The 27,902-nt window shown below is 35.7% G+C and overlaps 1 protein-coding gene across 7 annotated transcripts in view; it reads right to left on the bottom strand.

The window, feature by feature from the left end:
• The window catches only part of AHI1 (Abelson helper integration site 1), a 203,656-nt gene that overhangs the window by 116,868 nt on the left and 58,886 nt on the right, over positions 1–27,902 (bottom strand). For all 7 annotated transcript variants that reach the window (XR_006202832.1, XM_042939896.1, XM_042939900.1 and 4 more), the window contains 4 exons: positions 27,445–27,575; positions 25,413–25,553; positions 11,727–11,923; positions 8,000–8,026 (listed from right to left, as the gene is read on the bottom strand). Coding sequence is in view for 6 of the 7 variants with exons in the window: in XM_042939896.1 (XP_042795830.1) it covers positions 8,000–8,026; positions 11,727–11,923; positions 25,413–25,553; positions 27,445–27,575 (496 nt within the window). In the remaining variant the exon portion in view is untranslated. The remainder of the gene's footprint in view (positions 1–7,999; positions 8,027–11,726; positions 11,924–25,412; positions 25,554–27,444; positions 27,576–27,902) is intronic.

Below are 27,902 nucleotides of genomic sequence, written 5' to 3' on the forward strand. Positions count from 1 at the left end.
GCTGCTCCAGGGAATTAACTGAACCTGAGGAAAATTGGCCTGGGACCCTCCAATTTACAGCTGATTGGTCAGAAACACAGGTAACAATGTGGACCCACACTGGCACCTGAAATGTCAGAGGTGTGGTGGCACGTGAAGTCTTGTGGGACTGAGTCCTTAAACCTGTGGAATCTGCCGATCTGCTGCTATCCTCAGGTGGACAATGTCACAACTGAGTTATAGTGTAGGACATCCTGTATCGCAGAGAACTGCTTGGTGTGGGAAAAAAACCACAGCCCATCTGGTACCAGAAGTGTTGTGAAGGTTGGTGGCAGAGCGAGAGTAAAGGAGACACATGGGAGGAAAACTGGCTTTTCCTAAAACAAGGGGTTTTTCTTGTTTTCTAAAACTTTCAGGAATAAAATTACATAATTTCTTTTAGTGGCCTATTTTGGCCTGTACCACTCCTACAGTCAGGCCAGTCTCCCAAATACTGTCAAAATAACAACACTTAATTTGCTTTTCTCGAGTTTTGGAATGCCATAAAGGAATAATTTTAAGCATTAAAAACAAATCTTTGGGAAAGAAACTCTCCAAATAAGCGTAAACAACTATTCTATTAAAATCTCAACTTAATTTTTATCTCTTCATGATGAAAATATCCAAACTTTTTTTTAGGAGATTTATAAAAATTATCATCTCTGGATTCTCCGTTTTTTAAACCTTTTTATTTTTTAGTGAATACTATGTTCTAAGATATATTAGATTATAATTTAATTATGACCTTACCTTTACAGCATTATTCTGCTAAACATAATTCAATGAACTTCAGCTTGGCTGCATTTATATTCATCTAGGACAGGTGATATTACTAATTTAAAAAACAAATAGCTTTGAGAAGCTCACAGAGGAGTGTGGAGATTCAGAAATGTAAGATTAGAGGTGGAGGCAGTACTATGTGAAGCTGAAAAAGAAGGAAAGAAGGGAGGGAGAACAAGGAGGAGGGGGAAGAAGGAAGGAAGGAAGGAAGGAAGGAAGGAACAAACGAACGAACGGGAGAAGGCAGAAAGAGAGTTGTTTCTCTCTGAGGGAATTCATAATTTCATTCTGGAAAAGACAGCCAATATGAATTATAATTTAAGGAAGAATAGGCCCAATTCTAACACATGCCAGGTATGACATAATTATGTCCGGAAACAGGAGAAAAACAGATTTAGTTCCGTTTGTGAGGAATAACACAGAGCTGAATGGACACAGACTCCAGGCAACACCATTTCTGATGTGCTTCAATCCAACTCTAAGCCAAGGAAAAGAGCAAGGAAATCCATAAATTGTAAACTCATACACCGATATTTTAGGGCTATCACAATTCAGAGCAATGCAAGACTTCTAATACCATTTCCTGTCTTGGAGCAATCAGATGAGCACTCTTACAACCTCCCATCATCAAATTTGTATCCAAGCATCTACCCAGTTTCCACCTACTGGCCTATCAGACGGGATGAAAAATCCCTTCTCTTAAGGCCAGCTCCTCCACTAGTATTCAGGATTACATCCCCTCTCACTTTTTCAAGGACTTGAGGGCAGCCATGACCACTTCTGTGGTACAGTACCCACTTCTCCATCACTGCTGAATTATTCCAATCAGCAAATAAATATGCTTTAATGTTGTCCACGGACGATTCCTCTTCAGCTCCTGTTTCTCTGCTTCCCAGTCAAAATTTATGGACTTCTATTCTGTCCTCAACTCACTTTAATTGTGCGTTTGTCTCTGCCACTTACTCAAACAGTTTCCATCAAGGTAACCAAAGGACACCATCCAGCCAAATACAATCCTCAATGTTCTATCCTCATTTTGCTCATTCTCTCAGTCACACGTGATAGTTTATCACCTCTCTTCCTTGGAATACTCTCCTCTAGGCTTCTCTGACATACACTTCTCCTGGACCCGTGCCTCAGATCTTTAGCTACCTCTCCCCGGGAGATCTTATCCAATCTCACAGCTTAAATAAATGTAGCTTTAGCCCTAACTTCTTCCCTGAACTCAAGACTCAGAAGTCCAAACACCTACCACACAACTACGTCCACATCCAAAACTCTGCTCCTAAAATCTGCTCCCTCCACGCCAGCATTCCTCACCTCATTCAAAGCTCTACTAGCATCCGTACAATTGCTGCAAGCAGCAACACAGAAGCCATCTTCCCTCTTTCCTTCACTTACACCACATCCAATCCATCGCTGAGCTGTGTTGAATCTGCTTCCAAAATATATTGCGAATCTGTCCACTGCCTGCAAATTCATTATTGCCACTGTGAAATTAATTAAACAGGAGGCGATGAGTCTCAGGCAGCTCTAATGCCATGGCGCCTGGCCTTACAGGCTATGGAAGCAAAGCCCAACCTAAGCCTGTAAATACCTCCAGGTTACAAAGTTGAAACCTAAGGACAACCAATCACAAATGGCCAACTGGGCTTTAAACTATCATCAATCTCTAATTTCCTTGCTTTGCTTCAGCCTTTTCTCTATAAAAAGTCTTTCCTCAGTTCCTGCCAGTGGAGCACTTCTAACCATGTCCAGTTTGACGCTGTGCCATTCAAATCAATTTTTGCTCAAATAAACTCTAAAAAAATTTTAATAGGTGTCAGTTTATCTTTTAACACCATCCTTAGTCCAGGTACCATCTCCTCATGGACAACCATGAAAGTCAGCTAACTGATCTGCTTGAAGACTTACTCCCTTTAAAATCTATTCTCACATTCTCCCCAGCTTAATACCTCCATCACAGCTTCTCTGATTAAAACAACACCTAACTCTTTACTGAAGGTTTAGCAGAATATGTCACCCTCGAATATGCCTCTTTGGCATAAGGATTATTTTCAGAAACTGCAGACACTGGAAAAGCTCTGAAAACAGGTAGAGAAGCTACCCTTCAATGAGGGAAATGTGCTTAAAAAATTTTTTTTAATGTTTCTTTATTTTTGAGAGAGAGAGAGAGAGACAGAGCATGAGTGGGAGAGGAGTAGAGAGACAGGGAGTCACAGAATCCAAAGCAGGGTCCAGGCTCTGAGCTGTCAGCACAGAGCCCAATGCGGGACTCAAACCCACAAACCGTGAGATCATGACCTGGGCCAAAGTCAGATGCTTAACCGACTGAGCCATCCAGGTGCCCCAGGAAATGTACTTTAAAAAGGAGGCCTTTACTAGGAAGAGAGCTATGACCAGAGAGACCTTTTTCACTGGAGGGACTTAACTACGTGGCAGGGCAGGCTTTGTTCGCCTAACAGTCCCTCCTCTCACTTTCCTGGGAACGGCTGCCTTCCCACTTTGGAGCCCTATATCCCTATCCCTCCCTTTCCTACACTAAGGATGGTTTATAAAAGCCTCAATTGCCTGCAGCTTGTAGTCTCATATCTTTGTGGGGCTCCCATATGTGCATAATTAGATTTTTTTCTTTTATTAACCTTTCTTATGTCAACTTAACCATCAGACCTAGAAGGACAGAACCTAGGAGAGAAGGGAAATCATTCCTCCCCTGCATTACCATGCTTACAGGCATTTTAAAAGGCATGCATGGTCTCCTGATCACCTCTCCAACCTCGTCACGAAACACCGTTTCTCCTTACTTGCTCATGATTACTACTTACACACAGTGCTCTTCTTTCTGCCAGTTATATTTCCAGATGAGGATTTTCCAGGACAGGACTAGCTCCTTGTCAAATGTTTCTCTCAGAGAGGCCTTTTATGAACACACTTTGAGGGCAGCCGTCCCCCACTCCCCCGGCATTCTCTGTCTCGGGAATCTACTTTTATTGTTACGTCACTTATTGTCTGAAATTACCTTGTTTCCTTTTTTTTTACCATTTATCTTCCTATGACAAAATGTGCCTATTCACTGTTCTAACACAAGCACACATGTGCGTGTGTGTGCGCGCGTGCACACACACACACACACACAACACTTACTAAAGCATGTCAATGGAAAAAAGGAATGAATCTTCAACAACATAAAAATTCGGCTGGGATTTAAGGAAGAAAAAACTTAGATACCTGGCAAAATTTACTATCCTGGTTGCAACAAATGAGAAACTGCAGAAATATACTTTGCTTTTAAGACTAAGGACTTTTGACAATGGCGCCCAGACCACTCAATGGGGCACGAACAGCCTTTTCAACAACTGGTGCAGAGACAACTAGGTGGCCACATGCAATGGGATAAAGTTATACCTCCACATAGCATTTATACACATAAAAAAAGAGAAAATAATCACAGACTAAGTGTTAGAGTTAAAAATATTAAAATCTTAAGAAGAAGTACATCTTTGATGTGTCGGGTTAGGCAATGGTTTATTAGATATGATACCAAAAGCAAAGTGACAGAAGAAAAAATAGATAAACTGAACTTCACAAGAATTAAGACCTTTTTGCTTTAAAGGCCATCATCAAGAAAGTGGAAAGACAACTCACAAAGTGGGGTAAAACATTTGCAAATCATCTATCTGATAAGAGACTTGTATCCAGAACTCTTAAAAAGTGCATATTAAAAAGACAATTTTTTTTTAAATAGGCAAATGATTTGACCAGACACTTCTCTAAGCAAGATATACAAATGGCACATCAAACATGCTCAATGTCGTTAGTCATTAGGGAAATGCAAATCAAAAGCCACAATGAGATACCACTTCTCACCAACTAGGATAGCTATCCTAAGAAAGACAGAAAATAACAAGTGTTGGTAAGAATGAGGAGAAACTGGAACCCTTACACATTCCTGGTGGGAATATAAAATGGCACAGCCACTTTGGAAAAGTGTTAAATATACAATTTCCTCAAAATGTTAAATACAGAATTACCACACAGGATTCTAAAATGGTGCAGCCAGCTGCTCTGGAAAGCAGTGTGGAGTTTCCTCAGAAAATTAAAAATAGACCTACCCTATGACCCAGCAATAGCACTGCTAGGAATTTATCCAAGGGATACAGGAGTACTGATGCATAGGGGCACTTGTACCCCAATGTTTATAGCAGCACTCTCAACAATAGCCAAATTATGGAAAGAGCCTAAATGTCCATCAACTGATGAATGGATAAAGAAATTGTGGTTTATATACACAATGGAATACTACGTGGCAATGAGAAAGAATGAAATATGGCCTTTTGTGGCAACGTGGATGGAACTGGAGAGTGTGAGGCTAAGTGAAATAAGCCATACAGAGAAAGACAGATACCATATGGTTTCACTCTTATGTGAATCCTGAGAAACTTAACAGAAACCCATGGGGGAGGGGAAGGAAAAAAAAAAAAAAGAGGTTAAAGTGGGAGAGAGTCAAAGCATAAGAGACTGTTAAAAACTGAGAACAAACTGAGGGTTGATGGGGGGTGGGAGGGAGGGAAGGGTGGGTGATGGGTATTGAGGAGGGCACCTTTTGGGATGAGCACTGGGTGTTTTATGGAAACCAATTTGACAATAAATTTCATATATTAAAAAAAAAATGTAAAAAAAAAAAAATAAAATAAAATAAAATGGTGCAGCCACTTTGGGTAAGTTTAGTAGTTGTGCAAAATGTTAAATGCAGAGTTATCATATCACCCAACAATTCCACTCCTATATGTCTCAAGAAATGAAAACATACGCCTAAACAAAAACTGGTACACACATGATTGGAGTAGCATTATTCATAATAGCCCCCAAATGGAAACAATCCAAAAGTCTATAAACTGATGAATGGGTAAACAAAATGTAATATATCTGTACAACAGAATTTTATTTGGCAATAAAAAGTAGTATTGATAACATGCTACAAACGGAGGAACTGTGAAAACATTATTCTAAGTGAAAGAAGCCAGTTATAAATGACCACATATTCTTTGATTCAATTGATATAAAATGTTCAGAACAGGCAAACCTATAGAGACAGAAGGTACATTAGTGGTTGCCAGGAGTTTGGGTGTGTGTGTGTGTGTGCATGTGCATATACCTATAGAAATAATGACTGCTAAGAGAAACACGATTTCTTTTTGGAGGGAATAAAAAAGTTTAAAAATCAGGTAATAGTGATGCTTGCACAGCCTGTGAGTAAGGTAAAACCCAGTAACTATATACTTCAAAAGGGCAAATTATGATGGTATGTGAATTACCTCTCAATAAAACTTACCAAAAAAGAATAACTAGAGACAATAGTAAGGTTAATCTTTCCAAATACTTAATTTCCAAATATATCATCATATTTTCAATGAGCATTTATTTTACTTTTGTGAAATACTTGGGGTACAAAGATGAATATAACGATCCTTCATCTGCAGAGAGGTTCCAGATTAGCAGATGACAGTTTCCTCAGCCTTTGGCAAATACGTACAGATCACCTGACTTTTGGACATTCAGAGAGCTTTACAAAAGAAGCATATATTAAAAAAAAAAGGGGGGGGGGCGCCTGGGTGGCTCAGTCGGTTAAGCGTCTGACTTCAGCTCAGGTCATGATCTCACGGTCCGTGAGTTCGAGCCCCGCATCGGGCTCTGTGCTGACAGCTCAGAGCCTGGAGCCTGCTTCAGATTCTGTGTCTCCCTCTCTCTCTGACCCTCCCCTGCTCATGCTCTGTCTCTCTCTGTCTCAAAAATAAATAAAATATTTAAAAAAAATTTTTTTAAACTAAAGAAGCGTATATATATTTATTTGTTAAAGAGAAAGAGCTGTGAATTGCTAGCCAGAAAATTATTTTTCGACTTTGGTTTTATATACTATGTATACTTAAGAAGAGGTAGTAATCTTGGAGCTACAATCATTATAGTAATCACCGCTATCAGGAGCAAGTTTCCTGAATATCTGCAGCCCAAGTCAGAATATAGCTTGTTCTCTTCTTCCCTTCATCTTCCTTCCCCTTGTCTATATTCCATATCCTGTTGACTTGCGATAATTAGGTAAAAAAGTGATGGGTCCTCACTGATACTGGACAGTTCAGTGATGGGGTAAGTATAGTGTTTTCTCACATGTTTCCTCTATAAGATGCCTCATGTGAAAAGAAGCAATAGCCTAGGACCTACTTCTGTATTCCAAGTGCCTGCCACATGGTAGTATATGTTTACTGAATAAAAAAAATACTTCCACTGCACTGATATGACACAAAGCAGTCTTTGAACATACCAACACCATGCTAATTCCCTTCTGAATGTCTCACCCTTTTACTCTGTGATAGATATAATTACATTTGATAAATCAATGAACGTCTAATTATTCAACTGAATTTGGGAAGTGGACAGAGGAGAGGGAAAGACAAACATATGGTGCCATTCCAACTCTTTTAAATTAAAATTTATTTTCTTGACAATGGAGTTAGAGATTGTAGATAAAATAGATTTGCTTGTAAAAAGAAGAAAGCTGCTGTGTTGGAAGCATCTTAGATACAATTTAGTTGAAACTGTTTAATAATCAAAAGGTATGCTACTATTTTTCCACTAACTTTGGGGTCTTGAGCAAATCACTTAACTTCAATAAGCCTCAGATTCCTCCTTTCTAAAATTGGAGTAACAATAATATCTAATTTGCCTGTCAGGATTGCTATGCAGCTAAATGGAAAAAGAAGTGTGAGACACTGGTATAAGTAAATGATCAAGAGCATTATAAGCACACAGTGTATCACTGTTATTTACGCGCAGCTTGCATGCATTTCACGGCTTATACAGTTTACTCAGCATACATCCACTGGAACTGTACCGGTGTCTCTTACCTATTAAGTATCGTATAATATTTTTCTCAGAGGATCAAATGATCTTGCTGGTCCTTTACTGAAAGTACATTCCAATTACTTAATATTCTTAAATCTTCGAAAATATGAAGATATTTGTTAAAGTCTCAGATTCCCGTATATAATTCTTTGATAGATTTGAGCCCAAATAAGGAAAATACACATCTGACTAGCTTTTGTAAAAGTTCTAGTAAAAACTCCGAATGGTACATTTCAATTCTCTGGTACATCACAATGAAAGCTCTGATCTTAAAGTTATCTTCCTCCTGATAAAAACTGCTTACCTTTGCAGTACAGGTTCGTATCACCTCCTAAAAGAAATACAATACAACAAGTAAGGAAATATTCATAATTTTATTTTAATAAAATTATCAACTCTTTTCAACACATTCTGATATTAATCCTTTAACAACCAAAATCAACATTTGGGAGAGCCTCTTTGTCTATCACCCTGTAGCTGTCACTCTGCATTGTTTCCAATGAGCTGGAAAGAGTGTGAAATAAAAAAAGAGACTCAGTGAGTTCTTGGTAAATCTAACCTGCTGAAACAAAAGGCATGGAGAGCCCACGCACGTCTGCCTCAATAAAACCGTGTGGCCTCAATAAACTTCATAAACAAACCTAGTAATAAACTTGTAAATGCCAAAATTCTACACCAGAGCACTAACATGTCTCAAAGATGCACCCATAATTAATTATTGTATATAATTATCTCTACAAATAACAATGCCCATAAATATAATATCCATATTAATAAGTTACTTCTGAGGAAATCTAGTAACAAACACTACTAAATGGCAAAGTATGTTATCAGTATTGAAGGAGCTACAGAAAGGAACCACCTACAATTCATGGGACAAGGGAAGAAGAAGATCAGTTCTGACAAAGAAACTAGTAAAAGTCGACATTATAATAAATGATTTGAAAATGTGCTGCTATGGAGACACAAAAAATATCCAAGTCCAATTAAGGTCAGCCAGCACGTATCATCAGACTACAAGAGAAACAGAGAAAAATGCTAACGATGAATGTGGAGTTTAGGAAAAAAGAGAACTAAAAGAGGAGTATCAGTTTTTTATCCGGAAATTTCTAAGGGACAGAGACTATGTCTGAAGGGTATCAGTAATTTGATCACTAAAAGGAGAAAATGACACTGCCGGAGCATGAGATTCTGTCTGGACTGAATCCCAGTTCCAGCACTTGCCAACTGTGCGACACTGGTGATATTGCTTGAGCTCTGTAAGCCTCAACTTCACTTTCCATAAAATGGGGATAATACTAGCACTCACACTATAGGATGGTTTTGAGGATTAAATACAATGAACAAGTAAAGCACTCAGCACAGGAATTCATGATGTTAGTCATCATTCATAATTAAATAGATGTTAGTTATCATCAATCATTATTAGGTGAAATCTTCCAAAAGGTAGAGAAAACTAACCTTTTTGCAAAGCTGGCATAAAACATTTTTAAATCTATCTAATCCCTACTCCTATGACTCTGCTTATAATCAACTCTGTCATCATTAGCCTGGGCTTCAGATTAATTTTTAAAAGTGAGAGTGGTCTTGAGTGTTCAGGCAGCTAGAAAGGTATACCTTTCCCTATAAGTAAGTTTTTTAACTTAATAAATCAACTTTTTGTAAGTCTGATTACTCCCAGTAGGTACCCCAGGTTCTGAGCAAGTTTGGATGCACTGATAAGACCAAATTTTAAAAACAGAGTGACTTTTGGCAATGCTCTTAACATACTGTCTACCTAAGAGATCTATCTGGGCTGCAGTATGCCTTTCAGGTATTGCTGTAGCTGCAAATACAGTCAACTCTGTTAAAGGAAAGAGGAAAGAGCTAAATGACTAAATGGTAAGGCTATGGAGAACAGAGAATTATCTATTTTTGTTTCCTTTATTCATTAATGAGTAAACACCTGCTGAACTGGATTGGTTATGCAATTCACACACACACACACACACACACACACACATCATACCCTAAGCTTGCACTATATTTTATTAAAAAAATTCCTACTGTGGTTACAAAGAAAGAAGTATCTCTAGTAATACAGTCCTCATAATATAGAAGTAATCAAGTCTTCCCTATTACACTTCTCTATAGAAGACCACTGTTAGAGTCTTCAATGGACTAAAAACCTAACAACAAAAAATTGGGCTTTACCAAAATAAATTACAAGAAACAAGAAAAAGGATTTGTGACAAAAGGTAACAATCCAGTCAATGCTTGCAAAATATAAAAATAGAGCTGCCAAGGGAATAAAGAGGACATTTTGTTTTTATTCCCAAACATACTATCTACATTCCAAAAGAAAATATATTGCAGATGACATTTGAAAGAGTTCGGTGCATTCTTTCAACATGGGAAAAACAGGGCTTTTCAAAAACCACAGCCATTATATACAAAGTTTTCATTTCTAAAGGCAGCCTTGGTCTACCTCAATCCCAATGCAAACAGATACTCTAATTTAAAAGAAATAAATAAATAAGAGAAAGAAATTTTTCTCTTATAATAAATTATCAATCTACTTCCCCCTTGCTTTTGATTTCATATCTCAAAAAATATTTTTCTGATTTTTCCTTTACATCTACTTTCTTTTGTTCTTATGTCCTTTCATTTATCTGAAGAGGACAGCTATGTAAGATGACAAAAAAAAAGCTACAAGGCTAAGGTAATTCCAGCACGTTAAGTTTTATAGTGTAAAGATCAACAGATTGTAGGAAACTTGTTTTTTTATTGATCAGTGAGTTAGTTGCTCTTAAATCTGTGAAGACATTTTGCCATGTAAGATTTTACACAAGGGACACTTTTTTCCCTAGTGAAGAAACATTTTTCTCTAGTTTTTAAAACTCCATTTATCTATTTATACTTCCTTTTAAAATCTGGAACATCATACATTATTCAATTAAAATTGTAAAATACACAGAATTACAACTTTGAAATAAATTTATTAATTTATAGTACATATTCTAAAATTTATACTGATAAAAATAAAAATATTTCCCTTATATTCCAACGAAACCTGCATTCTGGTATACCTGAAACTCCAATTTTCTAAAGAAAGAAAAGTAGAGAGGAAGTAAGTATAGTCATAACTAAAGGTGTCTCAATATAGTTCCTCATATGTTTGGCTTAAAACTGGTGAAGATTCCTATCAATGGAGGAGAGAAAGGGATTATATTTATTAAGTGCCAGGCACTGTGCCAAAAGGTGACAACACGACAAGGAACAAGTCTGCACAGTCCCTGTCTTCAAGGAGCTCCAGGCTAATTCTAACTAAAGGAACTATTATGTTCAAAGAGCATTAAGAATTTTTAAGGATATCTAAGCTTCCCAATACATTTTATTAGTTATCTTTGAGAAAGTTAATGTAATAATTTATAATGAACAGAATAAAAAGCACTCTATTTTTAATTAAGCATCCTCCTCTGCATTTTCATGACCTATTTTCCAGTTTTATGGCCATTCCTGATTTTGACAGCACTTTTCTTGTAGTGAGATAACAGTCCTTTTAAATATGCTTCAGGAACATCTGTATCTATTCTTTTTGGAAGTTCCTGCTTATTTATTTTATCCATTTCTTTGTTCAAGTCTATTTTTCTTTATTATTTAAACTTTGGCATATTAAGGAGGTTGTACCTTTAATATATTTTACGTGAATAATTTCCCAGGTTGGTGCCTTTTGTGTTTGTGTGTGTTGTACATATGCACACACATACGCACTTCCATTTTTAAACAGCAAAAGAGATCTTGGGCTGGTCTTTACAGAAATATCAAGTCGGGAAAGCATGATAGGTTATCTATCCCATATCAGTCTGTTTACTGCAGTGGGTGATGTTAGAACAAATACCAGAAGGCAACCAAAAAAGCATTAGAAAACCTATTTTTAAGTAACCTACTTACTTTTTTGAATTAATACTTATAGGCATGGCAATGTAAAATAGAATCAAAATGGTTTTAAAATTTCCAACTTCTCAACTGCATAAAATCATCAGACATACTGTGACAGAATCGAGTCTCTGTTTCACTTGCTGCATCTTCATTGAAGAATTGTCAGTGTGGACGTAGTCATCTATCTGAAAAGAGCCTTGATGAGGCAGTTTAGGACAGGTGCATAAAGCATCTTGACTTTGGTGTATTCCAGGTAATGGAAATGTCCCATTGTAGCGTTTGAACATTTCAGCCTCTTGCTGGGCAACTGAAAAAATACATCCATAATTAGTTCAAGTTATCATAGCAAAAGCACAATGAAATAATTAAGCCATGAGACTGTAGCATTAAACCAACGATCAGAAACTACATAATACATTTTAAAAACTGGGTGATAATAAGACAACATGACTGGCAAAATGTGAAATTGTGGAATTATTCAATAATATAAAAGCATGAAAAAGGAAAAATAATAATTTCACAGATGATTTATGTCAGGCAGTATTATAAATCAGCCTTGAAGGCCATCTCTTGGTGTGGTAAAAAACATGTTGGAATGGGAACCTAACTTTAAATTTTTTTATGTTTTATTTATTTTTGAGACAGAGAGAGACAGAGAAAGACAGAGCGTGAGCAGGGGAGGGGCAGAGAGAGAGCGAGACACAGAATCCGAAGCAGGTTCCAGGTTCTGAGCTGTCAGCACAGAGCCCGACGCGGGGCTCAAACTCACAAATCGCGAGATCATGACCTGAGCCGAAGTCAGACACCTAACCAACTGAGCCACCCAGGCACCCCGGAACCTAACTTTAAATATATGTATACAGAAAACGTAATATAAAAAATCAAAGGCATTAGGGAGCCTGGGTGGGTCAGTCGGTGGAGTGGCCAACTTCAGGCCATGATCTCGCGGTCCGTGAGTTTGAGCTCCACGTCAGGCTCTGTGCTGACAGCTCAGAGCCTGGAGCCTGCTTCAGATTCTGTTTCTCCCTTTCTCTCTGCCCCTCTCCCACTCATATTGTCTCTCTTGCTCTCAAAAATAAACATAAAAAAATATTTTAAAAAATCAAAGGTATAATAGAATAGAATTAAAGGAGGGGCGCCTGGGTGGCGCAGTCGGTTAAGCGTCCGACTTCAGCCAGGTCACGATCTCGCGGTCCGTGAGTTCGAGCCCTACGTCAGGCTCTGGGCTGATGGCTCGGAGCCTGGAGCCTGTTTCCGATTCTGTGTCTCCCTCTCTCTCTGCCTCTCCCCCGTTCATGCTCTGTCTCTCTCTGTCCCAAAAATAAATAAAAAACGTTGAAAAAAAAATTAAAAAAAAAAAGAATAGAATTAAAGGAAAGGAGAGAACAATAAAAATAATTATTTGCAAACCCATCTCCCCAAAACAACTCTTTTCATATTTCTATACACCTCTTAATCTTTATACATATGGACACTTTACACAAGATACCATAATGTGAATAAAATTTAATTTTCTTCAATTTAAATACATTTTTCGTATTTTTATAACTATGTAATTACCACTTTTAAATGCTTTACAACATCTCATCCAATGAAGCACTATTATTTATTTATGCATTCTCCTATTACTAAATATTTACAATGTTTTGTTTTCCCTCATTACAGACCATGTATGAACAAGTACTTTTCATAGTTCAAATTATTTCTTGAAATAATTCTTTCTTTGGATTTAACTCCCCAGACTGGAATAGATGGCCAAAAGAGTGAATGTTTTTGATGATGACGATGACAAGGACAACAGCATTAATACTGTACTTTATGGTGTTTAGAATGCGTTTATATACACTATCTCATTTGATCATTTAAAATAAAGGAATCTAAAAATTTGTAAGTACCTGTCTGTATACACAAAGGAGAAAAGTATACAGTAATCACTTAAAAAGTATTTCCTTAATTATATAATTTTTAATAGAAGGACTTTCTAAACATAACATGAGAAGAAAGTGATACAATCAAGATTCATAACAGGGAATCAATCAATAGACCAGCCTCCAGGGTTTCTGTGGACTATTGAAGTTACATATAGAAATATGAATGTGTAAATATTTATGGAAATCAGATCCATAACTTTTATCAGATTATTTGTCAAAGGACTGCATGAGTCAGAAAATGTTAAGAATTGTCAACATAAAAGATGGACATATTTTTCTATGTGAACATTTAAAGAGTCTCTATTAAAATTAAAAAAATAAGGCTATCATAATAAAAATAAAAAAGCATAGGAAAGGTAAGAGAATTCCATCTCTGGCCAGAATAAGAGTAAAAGGGACCAGATTTTCCCTCCTGCTTTGAACTACCAAAAAGTAGATAAAATGTATAAAAGGAAGAAATGAAATTGGCTTTATAAACAGAATCGTCTATCCAGAGCTAAGATGATGGTAAGGCAAGTAAAGCAGTACAAAGGAAATTTATGGAGGTTCTCACTCTCAGGTCCTGGCCCCACATTTGTGTAAAAAATCTGACTGGAATCTAAAAACATAAGTCATTAGAACTAACAATCAACTTTAGACAAGATCAGCATTATTTCTATAGACAAGTAACAAAGAGTCAGAAATTTAAATTTAAAAAATATATATCATTTAGAATGATATAAAAAACATGACATATTTTGGGAAGCATCTGATGAAAGATGGGAAAGACATGTACACTGAAAACTACAAAACAGTGCTGAGATAAAACTGAAGAAGAACCTAAATAAAGAGATAGATTATGTTCATGATTTGAATAATCAATACTGTCAAAATGCCAATTCTCCCCAAATGATCTGTGCATTCAACGTAATCTCACTCAAAATCCAGCAGGTCCCTTTTGGGGAAATTGTCAAATTCTAAACTTCACATGGAAATACAAAGGATCTAGAAGAGTCAAAACAAGCTGAAAAAAAAAGGGGGGAGTTATACAACTTGACTTCAAGTCTTATTATAATAAGTGTAGTAATCAAGACACTTTGTTTTTGGCACAAAGATAAACAAATAGATAAGACAACAGAATAGAGCTCAGCATGTACGGACATGGTGTAAAGCCGGTTCTTTTGAATAAATAGTGCTAGAACAAATGGATATTCATATGTGAGCAAATGAACTTTGATACATACTTCACACCATGTACAGAAAATAACTCAAAATGAATCTAAAACCGAAAACCGTAAGACTTCTCTAGAGAACACACAGGAGGATACTTTTGTGAGCTTGGATTGGGCAAAGATTCTTAGACACAAAACCAAAACTCCATATAAAAAAAAAATTGGTAATTTAGAACTTCATCAAAATTGCAAACATTTGTTCTTCAACACTGTTAAGAAGAGAATTAGAAGACAAAGACTGGGAGAAATATTTGCAAATCATGTATCTAATAGAGCACCACTTTTATGGAGAACACATAACACTTAAAATTTCATAGTCAGAAAATAAGCTAACTAAAAAACGGGCAAAAGACATGAACAGACACTTCACTGAAGAAGATAAATGGATGGCAAATATGTACATGAAAAGGTGGCTCAACAACATTAGTCATTAAAGATAAGCAAATTAAAACCAGCATGAAATAGCACTGCACACCAGTATCAGAGGGGGCTAAAATTAGAAAGACTGACCACTTGAAATTTAGCAAGGGTATGGAGATAACTGAAACACACACTACTGGGAGAAAGGTTAAATGGCATAACCACTTTAAAAACAGTCTGGCAGCTTCTTAAGTTAAACAGACATCTGCAATTAGATGCAGTCTTCCTACTCTTAGGAATTTACTCAGGAGAAATGAAAGCATGTGTTCAGACAAAGACTTGTAGATGAATGTTCATAGCAGCTTTATTTCTAATAGCTAAAAACTGGGTACAACCCCCATTTCCATCAACAGACAGACTGTGATATATCATAAAATGAAACAATACTCATTGTAAGGATGAAGGATAAACTATTAATAAAAGCTAAAATAGAGATAAATCTCAAAGTAATTATGGGTGAAAGAAGTCAGACAAAAAAGAGTACATGGTATAAACAGTCTCACTTATACATAATTCTAGAAAATGGAAATTAACTCATAGTGATTGCCATGGGGAAGGATGTGGTAGGGAGAAATTTCAAAGAAGCACAAAGTAACTTAGAGATGATGGATATGTTCATTATCTTGATTGAGATGATGGTTTCACACATGTTTAAATATGTTTAGATTTATCAAAATGTACATTTTAAATATATGCAGTTTACTGTATTTCAATGTACCTTAATAATGTTGCTCATACAAAAAAAAAGCAAATGACAAACTAGTGATAAAAGGGGTTAATATTCTTAACATGCAAAGAGCCCCCATAAAATGAATTAAAAATGAATAATCTAACAGAAAATGGGCAAAGGACCACCCCAGAAAATTCACAAAAGAATAACTATGTGGCCAATAAAAGAAATATTCAGCCTCACCAGTAAGAAGGAATAACGGAAAAAAAGGCAAATTAGAAAATGATATTTTTTGTTTGTTTGTTTGTTTTTGGCCTGTTTAACTGACCCATTGCACCTCAAGATCCTTTTTCCTAAGAAGCAAAATGGAGTAACCAGGCAAGTACTGAAGTCGTGTTTAAAATATTGAAAAACTGGGGCGCCTGGGTGGCTCAGTCGGTTGGGCGTCCAACTTCGGCTCAGGTCATGATCTCGCGGTCCGTGAGTTCAAGCCCCGCGTCGGGCTCTGTGCTGACAGCTCAGAGCCTGGAGCCTGTTTCAGATTCTGTGTCTCCCTCTCTCTCTGACCCTCCCCTGTTCATGCTCTGTTTCTCTCTGTCTCAAAAATAAATAAACGTTTAAAAAAAAATAAAATAAAATAAAATATTGAAAAACTATGTAACAGTGGAATTGTACAATAATATTTTAAATAAATTATGGTGTATTTGTTTAATGAAAGGGAATTCAGCAACTAAAATTATGTACAGAAGTACAGCTGCCATGATGAAATATTACTAACATGTTAATTGCAGGAAAAATAGTTTATAAAGCAATATAATGGATATACAAAAGAATAATCATGTGGTTTTGTTTTGTTTTGTTTTGTTTTGTCACCGGTCTTGGGGTTTCATCAACCATGAATCTGAGATAGCACATATAAAAAATTTTAGGGCCTTGAACACTGTATTCATGCCCTACTTCATTTACACATTCTAAATACAGCACACACTCTAACGCGTGCTCTCTTTCTGCAGACCTTAATGATGAAAGTACCAGGGAACAATACTGAGGGAGAAGACCTGCTTACAACCTACCATCCCAGAGGATGCTCCTTCCTCAATACCCAACTACTGTTTGCAGATGAAAGCGTAGCTGCTTCTAGACTTAGATTTTCATGGGTCTGCCCACTACTTTTCTGTAGACGTTCTGAACATCCCTTCCTAACACTGAAAATTTACTCTCAAATATTCAGATTGTTTAAAGAACAACAGAAACTTTGAGGAGGTGAAAGAAAAGTGCTCTTGGAATTGGAAACTGAAGGCTTAACACTAGTAGATGAGCCAGGGATGAATGAATCAACAGATAAAAATAATGTTTCACCATCTTTGCCTTATTTGCTTTTCAAAACTGTTCTTTTAACATTTCATTGTTTTTTGTTGTTGTTGTTGAGTGGAAAGTAGAGCTGGACTTAAAGTATTTAATGGCATTTTCTGATTTCTCTGTTTTTCTGTACTTGCTAGTTACCTAATAAGCCCACCACGATTTAACTTGAAGCTATGAGTGATCGAGCACAGAAGCACATAAATGCTGATATAAGCAACAGTTATGCAGGATAGCAGGATTTTGATATTTATCTTATTCTTCTTGCCAAACTGTATTTCCTAAGTATTATGCTACACTAAGTATTATGTATCATATTTTCTTTAAAAAAGGAGTTTTTTAACAAGTAAAAATAACAAAAAGCATTGCCTGTTTATTTTTGGTGGTATAAAGATGCCTTTCCAAAAAGGTTACAATGGCCTACACAGATGCAGGTAACAAAAATAAAGCCCAAACAATTATGAATATTTGTTTCTGTTGTCTAAGGAGAGTTTTCTATGCAAAAGACATTTCACTGGGTTTCCAGGAGTCACACGGACATCATACTTTATATTTAACACTTCTAGTGCTGTGAAGGCAGTCATAAAAACAGAAGTCTGCAGAAATATTCAAAGACCTAGTTTCTCAGATACTAGAAACAGAAGCTACTTACAAGTCTTTGCATTCTTCCCCTCCCTCACCCTCCACAAATACATACACCTATTTGTATAGCGCTGTACAGATTATTTCACTGTAAAATAGGTCATAATGGAAGCTTTCTGAAATTCCCTTGAGCTCTATGCTTCTAACATTTCAAAGGCTTCTATACCATTTTCACATAGGCCATGATTGGAGTACAATGTTGCAATTAAATACCTGTATTTCTTCACTTAGTAATTTTCTCTTCTTTGGCTAATTTAACTTTGTACATTTAAAACTAACTTAACCTGAGAAAACTCAAAACTGTAAGTCTCATCTCCATCCTTCCACCACTTTTTTAGGAGTGCACGAGAGCAGGCTCTGGGAATGCAAAGACACAGGCCCGTCTTGGGGCTTGAATCTCTTGGAGGTCAACAAGTACTACTGTGTGCTCAGTCGTGTAGCAGAGGGACCCACAAGGTGCTAAGAACACAGAGGTGGCAACTACATTTGCTTAAAGGAATGATATACCCATCAAATTACTTTTAAACCTGCCTACAATTGGCTATAATTGGGGATTTTAAATTGTACACACTTAAATTCATAAAATGTTTTCATAACTGATAATCAAATTTTGATTTATACAAGTTCAGTGCTGTTGTGTACGTTCTGACCTTAAACAATTATAAAAAATAACGTGGTTTTCTCAGGAGATTTTTATCTTTATAGGAGGAAGAACAGAGGAAATAAGATATTTTAATCCAGAGCCTTTTGCATTCAGAGTGAATACATGTTTGTTATTATTAAAACCTATATTTACTTATGTTATTGACTTTATAACAAAGTGCACCTAAAAAAACAAAATATTTTTTCTCTTATACTACATTAAGATTTCCTTTTGGTTCAACACTTAATTCCTTTGTTCAAGACCTATTATTTTACACAGCTCTGTTGATGGGTATAGTCATTTTACAGGATACCTAATTTCTTTACTTATAGATGAACGATTTCTAAATATAGTATTACTGTAAGCTGGCAGGTCTGCTTTTCTAGTTTCCCAGCATTCAGCAGGTAGGCAGCACCCTCCTTCTCTTCCTCTAACATCTGCAATGTGTAGGGAATTCCTGTGGTCTGAGTGTTTGTGTCCTCCTGAAATTCTCATGTTGAAGTTCTTTCTAATGCCCAAAGTGCTGGTACTTGGAGGTGGGGCCTTTGCGAGGTGAGCCCTCATGAATGGGATTAGTGCCCTTATAAATGAGGTCTCAGAGAGTTCCCTCACCCCTTCTATCACATGAGGTTACAGCTAGAGGATCCTGTCTGTGAACCAGAAAGTAAGCTCTCACTAGACATCGAGTCTGCTATGCCTTGATCTTGGGACTTCCCAGCATTCAGAATTGTGAGAAATAAATTTCTGTTGTTTACAAAGCCATGTAGTCTCTGGTATTTTGTTATAGCAGTCTGAATGGGCCAGGACAAGAATGTTTAAGGGCTTATAATGGTTTTTTTTTAATTGTACTTTACTGGGCCCGACTTGTTCCTGTTTCAGCTAATCTTAAGAAACTGTATGGATGCACTAGACAAGTTCTATTGAGTAACACTTTGATTCTAATAGCTTGGGTGTATTCAGGACCATTAGTAATTTTGTATTTAATATTTAATATTTAATATGTCAAAGAGAACTTATAAGTGTTACTAATGAAACTGTCCAGGGGCGCCTGGGTGGCTCAGTCAGTTGAGCATCCAACTTCGGCTCAGGTCATGATCTCATAGTTCATGAGTTCGAGCCCCATATCGGGCTCTGTGCTGACAGCTCGGAGCCTGGAGCCTGCTTCAGATTCTGTGTCTCCCTCTCTCTCTGCCCCTAACCCACTCGCATTCTGTCTCTTGTGTCTCTCAAAAATAAACGTTGAAAAAAAAAAAAAAAAGAAACTGTCCAAAAAGCTATACAAGAAAATGTAGTAGATCCATGTCTCATAGCCAACCAAATGGGAGAGCATCTACCGACATTCAGCAAATCTGTTGGGTGAACACCAAAATATAATAAACTATCTCCAGGTCCCCTGAAGTACATGCTATTGTCTTTCTGTTGATTTCCTATTCCATTATCCATCAATTTCTATATGTCATGCTATTCAACTAAAGTGTGTGATGTGTGTATTGCTACAGAAAAAGGCTAGGATTTCTCTACTGCAGCCTGGTTCATGAATTCTTAATATACGAATGCTCTATACCATGCTTTGTAGTTGCATTTTTGCCTTTGATAAAACACTAAGAGAGGTATTTGATAAAACAGGATAGGTATTTTAATTTTACAGTGAAAAAAAAAAAAAAACAGATACAAAAATGCTAAATTACTTGACCAGGGTCAAGCAGAAAGTGATGGCACTTTGTCTAGAATTCCAGTGAGCTCACTCCTACTCCAGCCTTTCCTACCACACTGCTATTTCACACTGTACCATTCTTCCTTCTTGATGCACTTTAAAAAGCACCAATGTAAACATAAAAAAAATGCCTGAATGAGGAATTCACAGCTCTGGTTTATGCTCAAAGCTACTTTTTCATATGTCCTCAATCTATGAATGACATAACCAAATCAAAGTATCCATTTTGCACAGAATGTTAAAATAGACGCCTCAGGATACAGCCAAGAAATAGGTAGTTTAAGCATATCTTCAAATATGGCATTTCTATCTCTTAATTCTCCTACTAGGCTAACAATAGACACTTAAACTTGGACCTACCATCAGTTATAAATGTTACTGCATAACCTTATCCAAGTATGAGAATTGTAATAACCGAGCTTGTTTTCAGGCATTCATCATTAGTACTTTAAGAACACTATTAAATTTATACAGACAACTATGCATATTAAATTTACCTCAACTACATATTAGCTTGTTGCAAAAATATTACAAAATTATTTACATTAAAATTTAATGCTACATAATAAAGATAATTCATATTTTGGACTATACTGAGAATACAACTGCTTAATGCATTATAATCATCCCCAACATTTGTAAAGGAATGAACTATTAATAATACTAAGTAACCAAAGTTCCTTTTAGTCTTAAGGGCTTTTTCGAAATATTAAAATTAAAAACAAACAATACATTTTATTACAGGAATATCTGGCTACCTTCTTAACTAAGTTACTTCATGAAACAGGAAATGCCAAGACTGAAGTAAGCAGATTGGCGTTTTAAAACTATGGGCTCTGGACTTAGCTGGGTAAACCTTAACATTTATCAAATGTGTGACCTGATGTAAATTACTTCATTCTCCCTGTGCCTCAGTTTCATCATATGCAAAGTGAGGATAATAATAGCATCTACCTTGTGGGGTTTTGAGAGGACTATATGGGAAGATGTATGTAATATGCTCATAAGAGTAGGGGACACAGTTGGTTAAGCGTCTGACTTCGGCTCAGGCCATGATCTCACGATCCATGAGTTCAAGCCCTGCATCAGGCTCTTTGCTGTCAGCAAGGAGCCCGCTTCAGATCCTCTGTCCCCCTCTCTCTCTGCCCCTCCTCTGCTTGTACTCTCTGTCTCTCTCAAAATAAATAAATAAATACACTTAAAAAAAAAAAGAGTAGGGGACACAGTCAATGTTTGATAAATGTTAGCTCCTACTACCACTATTATTATCCCCCAATTTACTCACCGATCATGCCTCTCATTCTATGTTTTTTATAAAATTTAAGGGAAAAATGCTATTCTATAGGATTTGTAATTCTCATTTCACACACTTACTGCACATCAGTAATATACCAGGTACTATGTTAGACATAAGGCATTGCAAACACCATGGACTTTTGGTCAATAAGCAACTTATACAACAAATTTTTTATAGGAACATAAAGGTATACATTGCCTTGAACTCTGGTAAAGTATGTTGCAGTGTGCAAAATAAAGCCATCAACAATGACAATGTAGGTGGTTGTTAATGAATATGAATCCTATAAATAAAATCACATTTAGTGTCAATGCTAGAGATTGTTGTTCAGTTTAACTAAAATACTTCCAGAGGTTTAATCGACAACTTGGAAAGCACAAAAGACTGGAAAGGAGCATGGTAATCTCAGTCTGGTTCTTGGATTTTATAGCCCTATTCAACTTGGCACACACAATAGATGCTCAATAAAGATTTGTCTTTCCTCAGAAAGCCACTATGACTAAAAAGTACTCCAGAGTTAATCTGTTGCAGAGAAAAGATTGCCACCTAGTGGAACGTCAGGCTCATTACCTGGGATTATCAAGTAATGCTGACAATTTACCAATTTAAGACTTGATCCTGCTTAAAATACTACATGTATATTCACTGTGTGTTAGTATTCAGGCTAGGTACTGGTAATAAAAAGATGAATAAGCCTCCATCTCTGCTCCCTACGAAGTACAGATAATATAAAAAAATCACATACTCAAGAGGCATAAAGTAAATGATACTGCAGAAAAAAAAAAAAAAAGTCTGCTTATTAGACAATCAAAAGCTAGTACTTCAGGAAATTTCCTAAAGAGGCAAGTTAGTGTAGCAAATAAGAGCATGGTCTCCAAGGGTAGTTTTTTTGGATTCAACTCCTGGCTCATGTAAAATGAGGATAATTACAGTACCTATCTTTTAAGATTATTGTGAAAAATGAAGTAAATATATATAAAATGCTTAAAACGGTACCAGGAACAAAGAAAGTGCTTTGTAAGTACTAGTTATGATTATCATTACATGTAGAACAGGATCCTAGAGATGGAGGTAGACAGATATTAATAACAGAACATTAACTGCTAGAGCCTAGGTTCATAAATTTAATTCAGTGGAAGCTGTTTTCTTCTGACTAGTACTCTGTTATTATGGGAATCCTAAAAGTACATTATTTGTGGTACTCTGTGACTAAATTTTGTATTACTAGATGATTAACCCTTTCAACACCAGGCAAATAAAACTGCCTTCTGAAAGTAAAAATTGTGTTCCTTACCAAAAACAGCAAAAAGTCAGTAGAATGAAAGACCCAAAAGACCACAACCTGAACATATGCTTAGCAGGGAAAGATGCTTGCTGACTCTTCACAGATTTTGCTAGAACTGAAAGACAGATGATACATTTAGCTACCATTGTGGTCTCATTCACAGCTTATTCGACTTATAAAAAAAAATGAGTTTGCTCCATTTTCCTTGAAAAATGTCTAAACGAATGAGCAGCTCTGATAAATACTATTTTAAAATCATGTAACTATTCTATATCTTTCAAATTTTATACCATTAAAACATTTATATAAAGATACATGTAAACTGTATTTTCAGACAAGAAAGTCTGGGCAAAATATTCCTGTATTAAAAAATAAATAAAATATAAGGCAAACCTGTAAAAGATTAATAATAAATACTATATGTTTTAATAAAAAATCTAAACACTATTTCACTTGATGATTCTGGCCTGTATTTAATAAGTAAAATTTATTTTTGGATCGAAAACAACTTTCTGTTTTCTTATGAATATATACCATTCACAAGAACTGTGCTAAATCTTGGACTGCCTAGGATTATGTAACTTCTTCCTAAGCTTCCTCATTTTAAAAATAAGCAACAAAGAGTTAGGAAAATGTGTTGAAACATTTTGAGTTTTGTTTGTAAATGTATCAGTATATTGAAAATTGTGTTCTAAAATCATGGTACAAAATAATTTAAATTCCATGTGTATTATCTGAACTTTTTAATTTCTGAAACACTTTGAATTTCTTCCTTTTGACAGTAATATAGTATAGGTATAACATGATGTTCTTAACTTCATGATTTATTTTCTAATACAACTGACCCCAAAAGGTGCATACTCTAATAAAGGCTGTCAATAGAATGAATGAAAGGGGAAAAAACCCTTTTTTTCAATTCCCTTTCATAGAGAGGTGCTTACCAGCATATTAAAACCTAAAGTACCACAAAGTCATGTATATATGGGTTAAATGAACATGGTAACAACCCATCTTACCTTTTTCCTTGTTTTAATATAGTCCTTTTCCATATATGAAGTACTTTCCCAGTGCCCGACTCACAGATTCCCCACAAATGGCTCTCTTAGGTGGCACAGGTATTAAACAGTAGTGGTACCACTTACCAGATCAGGAAATGGAGCTTCAGGAAGGCAAGAGGCTTGCACCAGGTCACTACAGCAACAGAAAGGAACCTAAAACCTCTGTTTTTGAATTCCTAAAAGCACTCTGCTCTTTCTACTGACATTTCTAGAACGGACTTCTTAGTCTATGTGCCTACTGCCTCAAAACCAAACTGGCAAACCCACTGGGCTAATCTGATGGAAACCCTTGATCCATGACCAAAAATTACTGAATAAAAAAAGAGAAGAGTGGGACTTTCACTTGCATGTGTAGTGAAAATTTCCAAAGCCTAAAAAAAAGCACATTAGGAATTAAATGAAGACTGTTGTGAAACCTCTAAAGGTTCTGAGGAAATAACTGCGCTGCTGATTTCTGTACAACAGTCCCAGGTTAAGAATAAGTGCCTAGGTGTAACTCTCTTTCACAGGAAGATTTAGAGTTGGCACAGAGAAAGACCTGTCTCTGGATACATGTTTGCACCAGTCACCAGATTTGAATATGCATTAGAGAAACTGGTTACATCTTGGTAAGATTTTTAAAAATAAATTTCAATTTTACAAATTATTTTCTAATATAATTTGCCTGGAATAGCATAATAATAATAATACCCATTCAGTGATCAACAATTTCAGGCTTAGAACTTAACTGTTTAGTAATTTAGCACTTATCACAACCATTAACAACCAATTAACGCTAACATTTCTGTGTGATCTGCGTGAACACAGTAAACGTAACCACTTGTATTTCATTTACATTTAAAACTCTTTGCCAAATAATCCCACATTCATGTTACCTATAATGGATGTATTTGCACATTTATGCATTTATGACATTGTATGTAAGCCATCCTAGCTTAGCAAAAACAGTGAATGATGATATATGACATCCTAATCAAATCAGAAACTAATAAAGACCATTTATTTTTGAACAAGATTTAATATATAAAGAAAATGGAACTGTAATTTTGGGAGTGACAGCACTATCAATGCGATGTAGAACAATGAAATCCTAATTTCAGGAAAGAAATTAAGGAAATGTATGAAATACAGCATAAATCCAAATAATTCTAAGAATGCTATATTATTCCCGAAAAATGTGTCCAGAATCTTTATTTATTTTTTCTCAGAATGACGGAGCAGTGTAATTTTAGAGTAAAAAAAGACATTACATTTCCAATTCCAGATCTTGTTTCACTGACACTTGATTTTTTTGCCTTCCTTTTAGGTTAAGAAATTCTTAAAACTATAACTTATTACAACTATGTGCTCTGGTGAAAAACAGAAATATGGAATAAGAAATTAAATATTCAACTGAAAACATTAAAGATCCATATTTCCTAAATGTTATTTACCTTTGAAATTTAGTTAATACATTCTCAAATAATTTTTAGGTGAATTTGACTTGTGATGACTACCTTTCTATGATTCCAAGTCTAAAAGTAAACTTTCCTCGAAATATTCTTTACTTATCAGCAGTGAACTTACCATGGAAATCATAAATATACAGAAGAATTGGCTCATTCTGCCCAAACGCACAAAATGCAACCATATTTTCAAGTGGGTGATAAGAAATGTCTCGAATGGGTGATTTGAATGGCAGGTCAGAATACATCGCAACTTGTTCTCCTAAATAAGAAAAGACATTCAATCATTTGTACTATCTCAAATATCTCTCATTAGAAGATTATTCTGCAACTTACTAAAATAGTTACAGTATGTAATAATAAAGCTCATATTATTTACATGAGAACTTCAAATACTTAAAAATAGTTGAGTAACTCTTAAGTTTTAAAAAAATGTTTATTTATTTTGGCGAGGCGGGGGGAGGGGCAGAGACAGAGGGAGACACAGAATCTGAAGTGGGCTCCAGGCCCTGAGCTATCAGCACAGAGCCTAATGCAGGGCTCAAACTCACGAACTGTGAGATCATGACCTGAGCTGAAGTCGGACACTTAATCGCCCAAGTAACTCTTATATCTATTTTTCATCCTGTTGGACCTTTTCTACTCTGCCTCTTCAACCTCTTCAATGAGGTTTTCCAGGCACAAAATAAAAACAAAGAACTTACTAGTAGAGAAGTATCTGACCCTGAAATCTGACAGAGCTGAGCAAATGCCAACTAACAAAGAACTCAGGGAGAACTCATAAGGAACTTGCAGGCTCTAAAACTGAAGATACTGTCTGGCTGAGGGAGATCTGGTGGGGAATAAATTTTTCTATTTTTTTTTCCCCAGAGACTGAGATACCACCTGCTTTAAAGATATATCTGATTATTAATGGCTAAAAGAGACCTACAGTAGAGGCCTAAGGAACCTATGAAAAACAGAACTCACAAAGCAAAGAATCTAGATCTACTTATTGAAGGAGAAAAGAGATTTAACACTTCCAAACCAATCCTAAAGTATCAAAACACGGTAAGAAAAAAAAAACAACACTAAGTGAACTGACTAGTCAAACATGTTAAAGAAAAGATGGAGAGACTGTGGATTAAGGACGGGCACTTGTGATGTGAACCAGGTGCTGTGTGTAAATGCTGAATCACTAAATTCTACATCTAAAACTAATATTACGCTGCATGTTGACTATCTGGAATTTAAATAAACACTTGGAAAAAAAATTAAGAGAATAAGCACAGTGAACCAAATACTACTGATTAAAGATATTTTAAATTTTATAAAATCTCTCAATTTAGTGCTAAGAAATGTTTATGTGGTTTTAGCTTTTCTTTTGAAAAGCAAAGGTGAGGCACAAATGAATAATTAATTACAGTAATTGAAGTAAATGGTGTTTTTTTTTTCTTTTCTGTTTTAAAGATTTTATTCTTAAGTAATCTCTACACCCAATGTAGGGCTTGAATTTACAACCGTGAGGTCAAGAGTTCCATGCTCTACCAACAGAGCCAGCCAGGCGCCCCGCCCCGGGTAAGTTGCTATTAAGTTTCAGACATCAAAACTTCGACAGGAATATGTTTGTTTCCAACAAAATATATTATAGATATGTAGCCATTTGTATACTCACTTATATTCCAAATTCAGCTTATAAATATTTTGTATTTTGCATTACAATCTTAATTAAATACTTCTCTTAATATAGGATAGGGAATATAGTCAATAATATAATAATTTTGTATGATGACACATGGTAACTACACTGATCACTGCAAGCATTTTGTAATTATGTAACTGTTGAATCATTATGTTTGTCATACAGCTTAAACTAATATAATATTGTATATCAACCACAATAAAAAATACTTCTCTTAAGATTGATAATATCTCATTATAAACATTGAATTATAATGTGAAAGATATCAAAACAGTAAAGAACAGAATGTTAATACAAATTTAGACTGCAGCTTAGTTCCATTATCAGCTTTCCCATTTTCCATTTTGATAAACATAATTGAGAACCTGAAATCAGAATTTCCTTGAAAATTATTCCAGAAAATGGTAGTTTTCACCCTTATTCAAAATAAAAACAAACTAAAAAATATTTTTAAGATAAATGAAATACTTACCTGTTTCTGGGTTCCAAACGTATACTATACCATCCTCACTTCCAGCAAAGAGAAAAGTCCCACATGGTGTCAAAGTGCTATGAATCTTTTCCCGATAATTTGCTGCACCTACAAATTTCCTTGCTGCTAATCTATAAACAAAAAAGATTTCACACATATAACCTGTCTTAACCATGGAAAAGACTGGTGGTTAAAAAACAAACAAACAAACAAACCCTTTTCTCTTAAATACTTCACCTGCATTTAACGATTTTTGAGACTCTGTTACATGGGAGACATTTTATGACGGATGTAGAATAAAGAAAGAGATAGTCCCGGAGGTCAGGGAGTTTCTAATTTAGCAGGACAGAGAAGGAATGCATCCATGTAAAACAGAAAATGGATACAGAAAGTGCCATAAAAGAACAAAAAGAGTACTTTGCAGATTTGGATAAAAGTGATTATTTCTAGCTATGCAG

Source organism: Panthera leo, chromosome B2 (assembly GCF_018350215.1).
Source record: "Panthera leo isolate Ple1 chromosome B2, P.leo_Ple1_pat1.1, whole genome shotgun sequence".
Lineage (NCBI taxonomy): Eukaryota > Metazoa > Chordata > Mammalia > Carnivora > Felidae > Panthera > Panthera leo.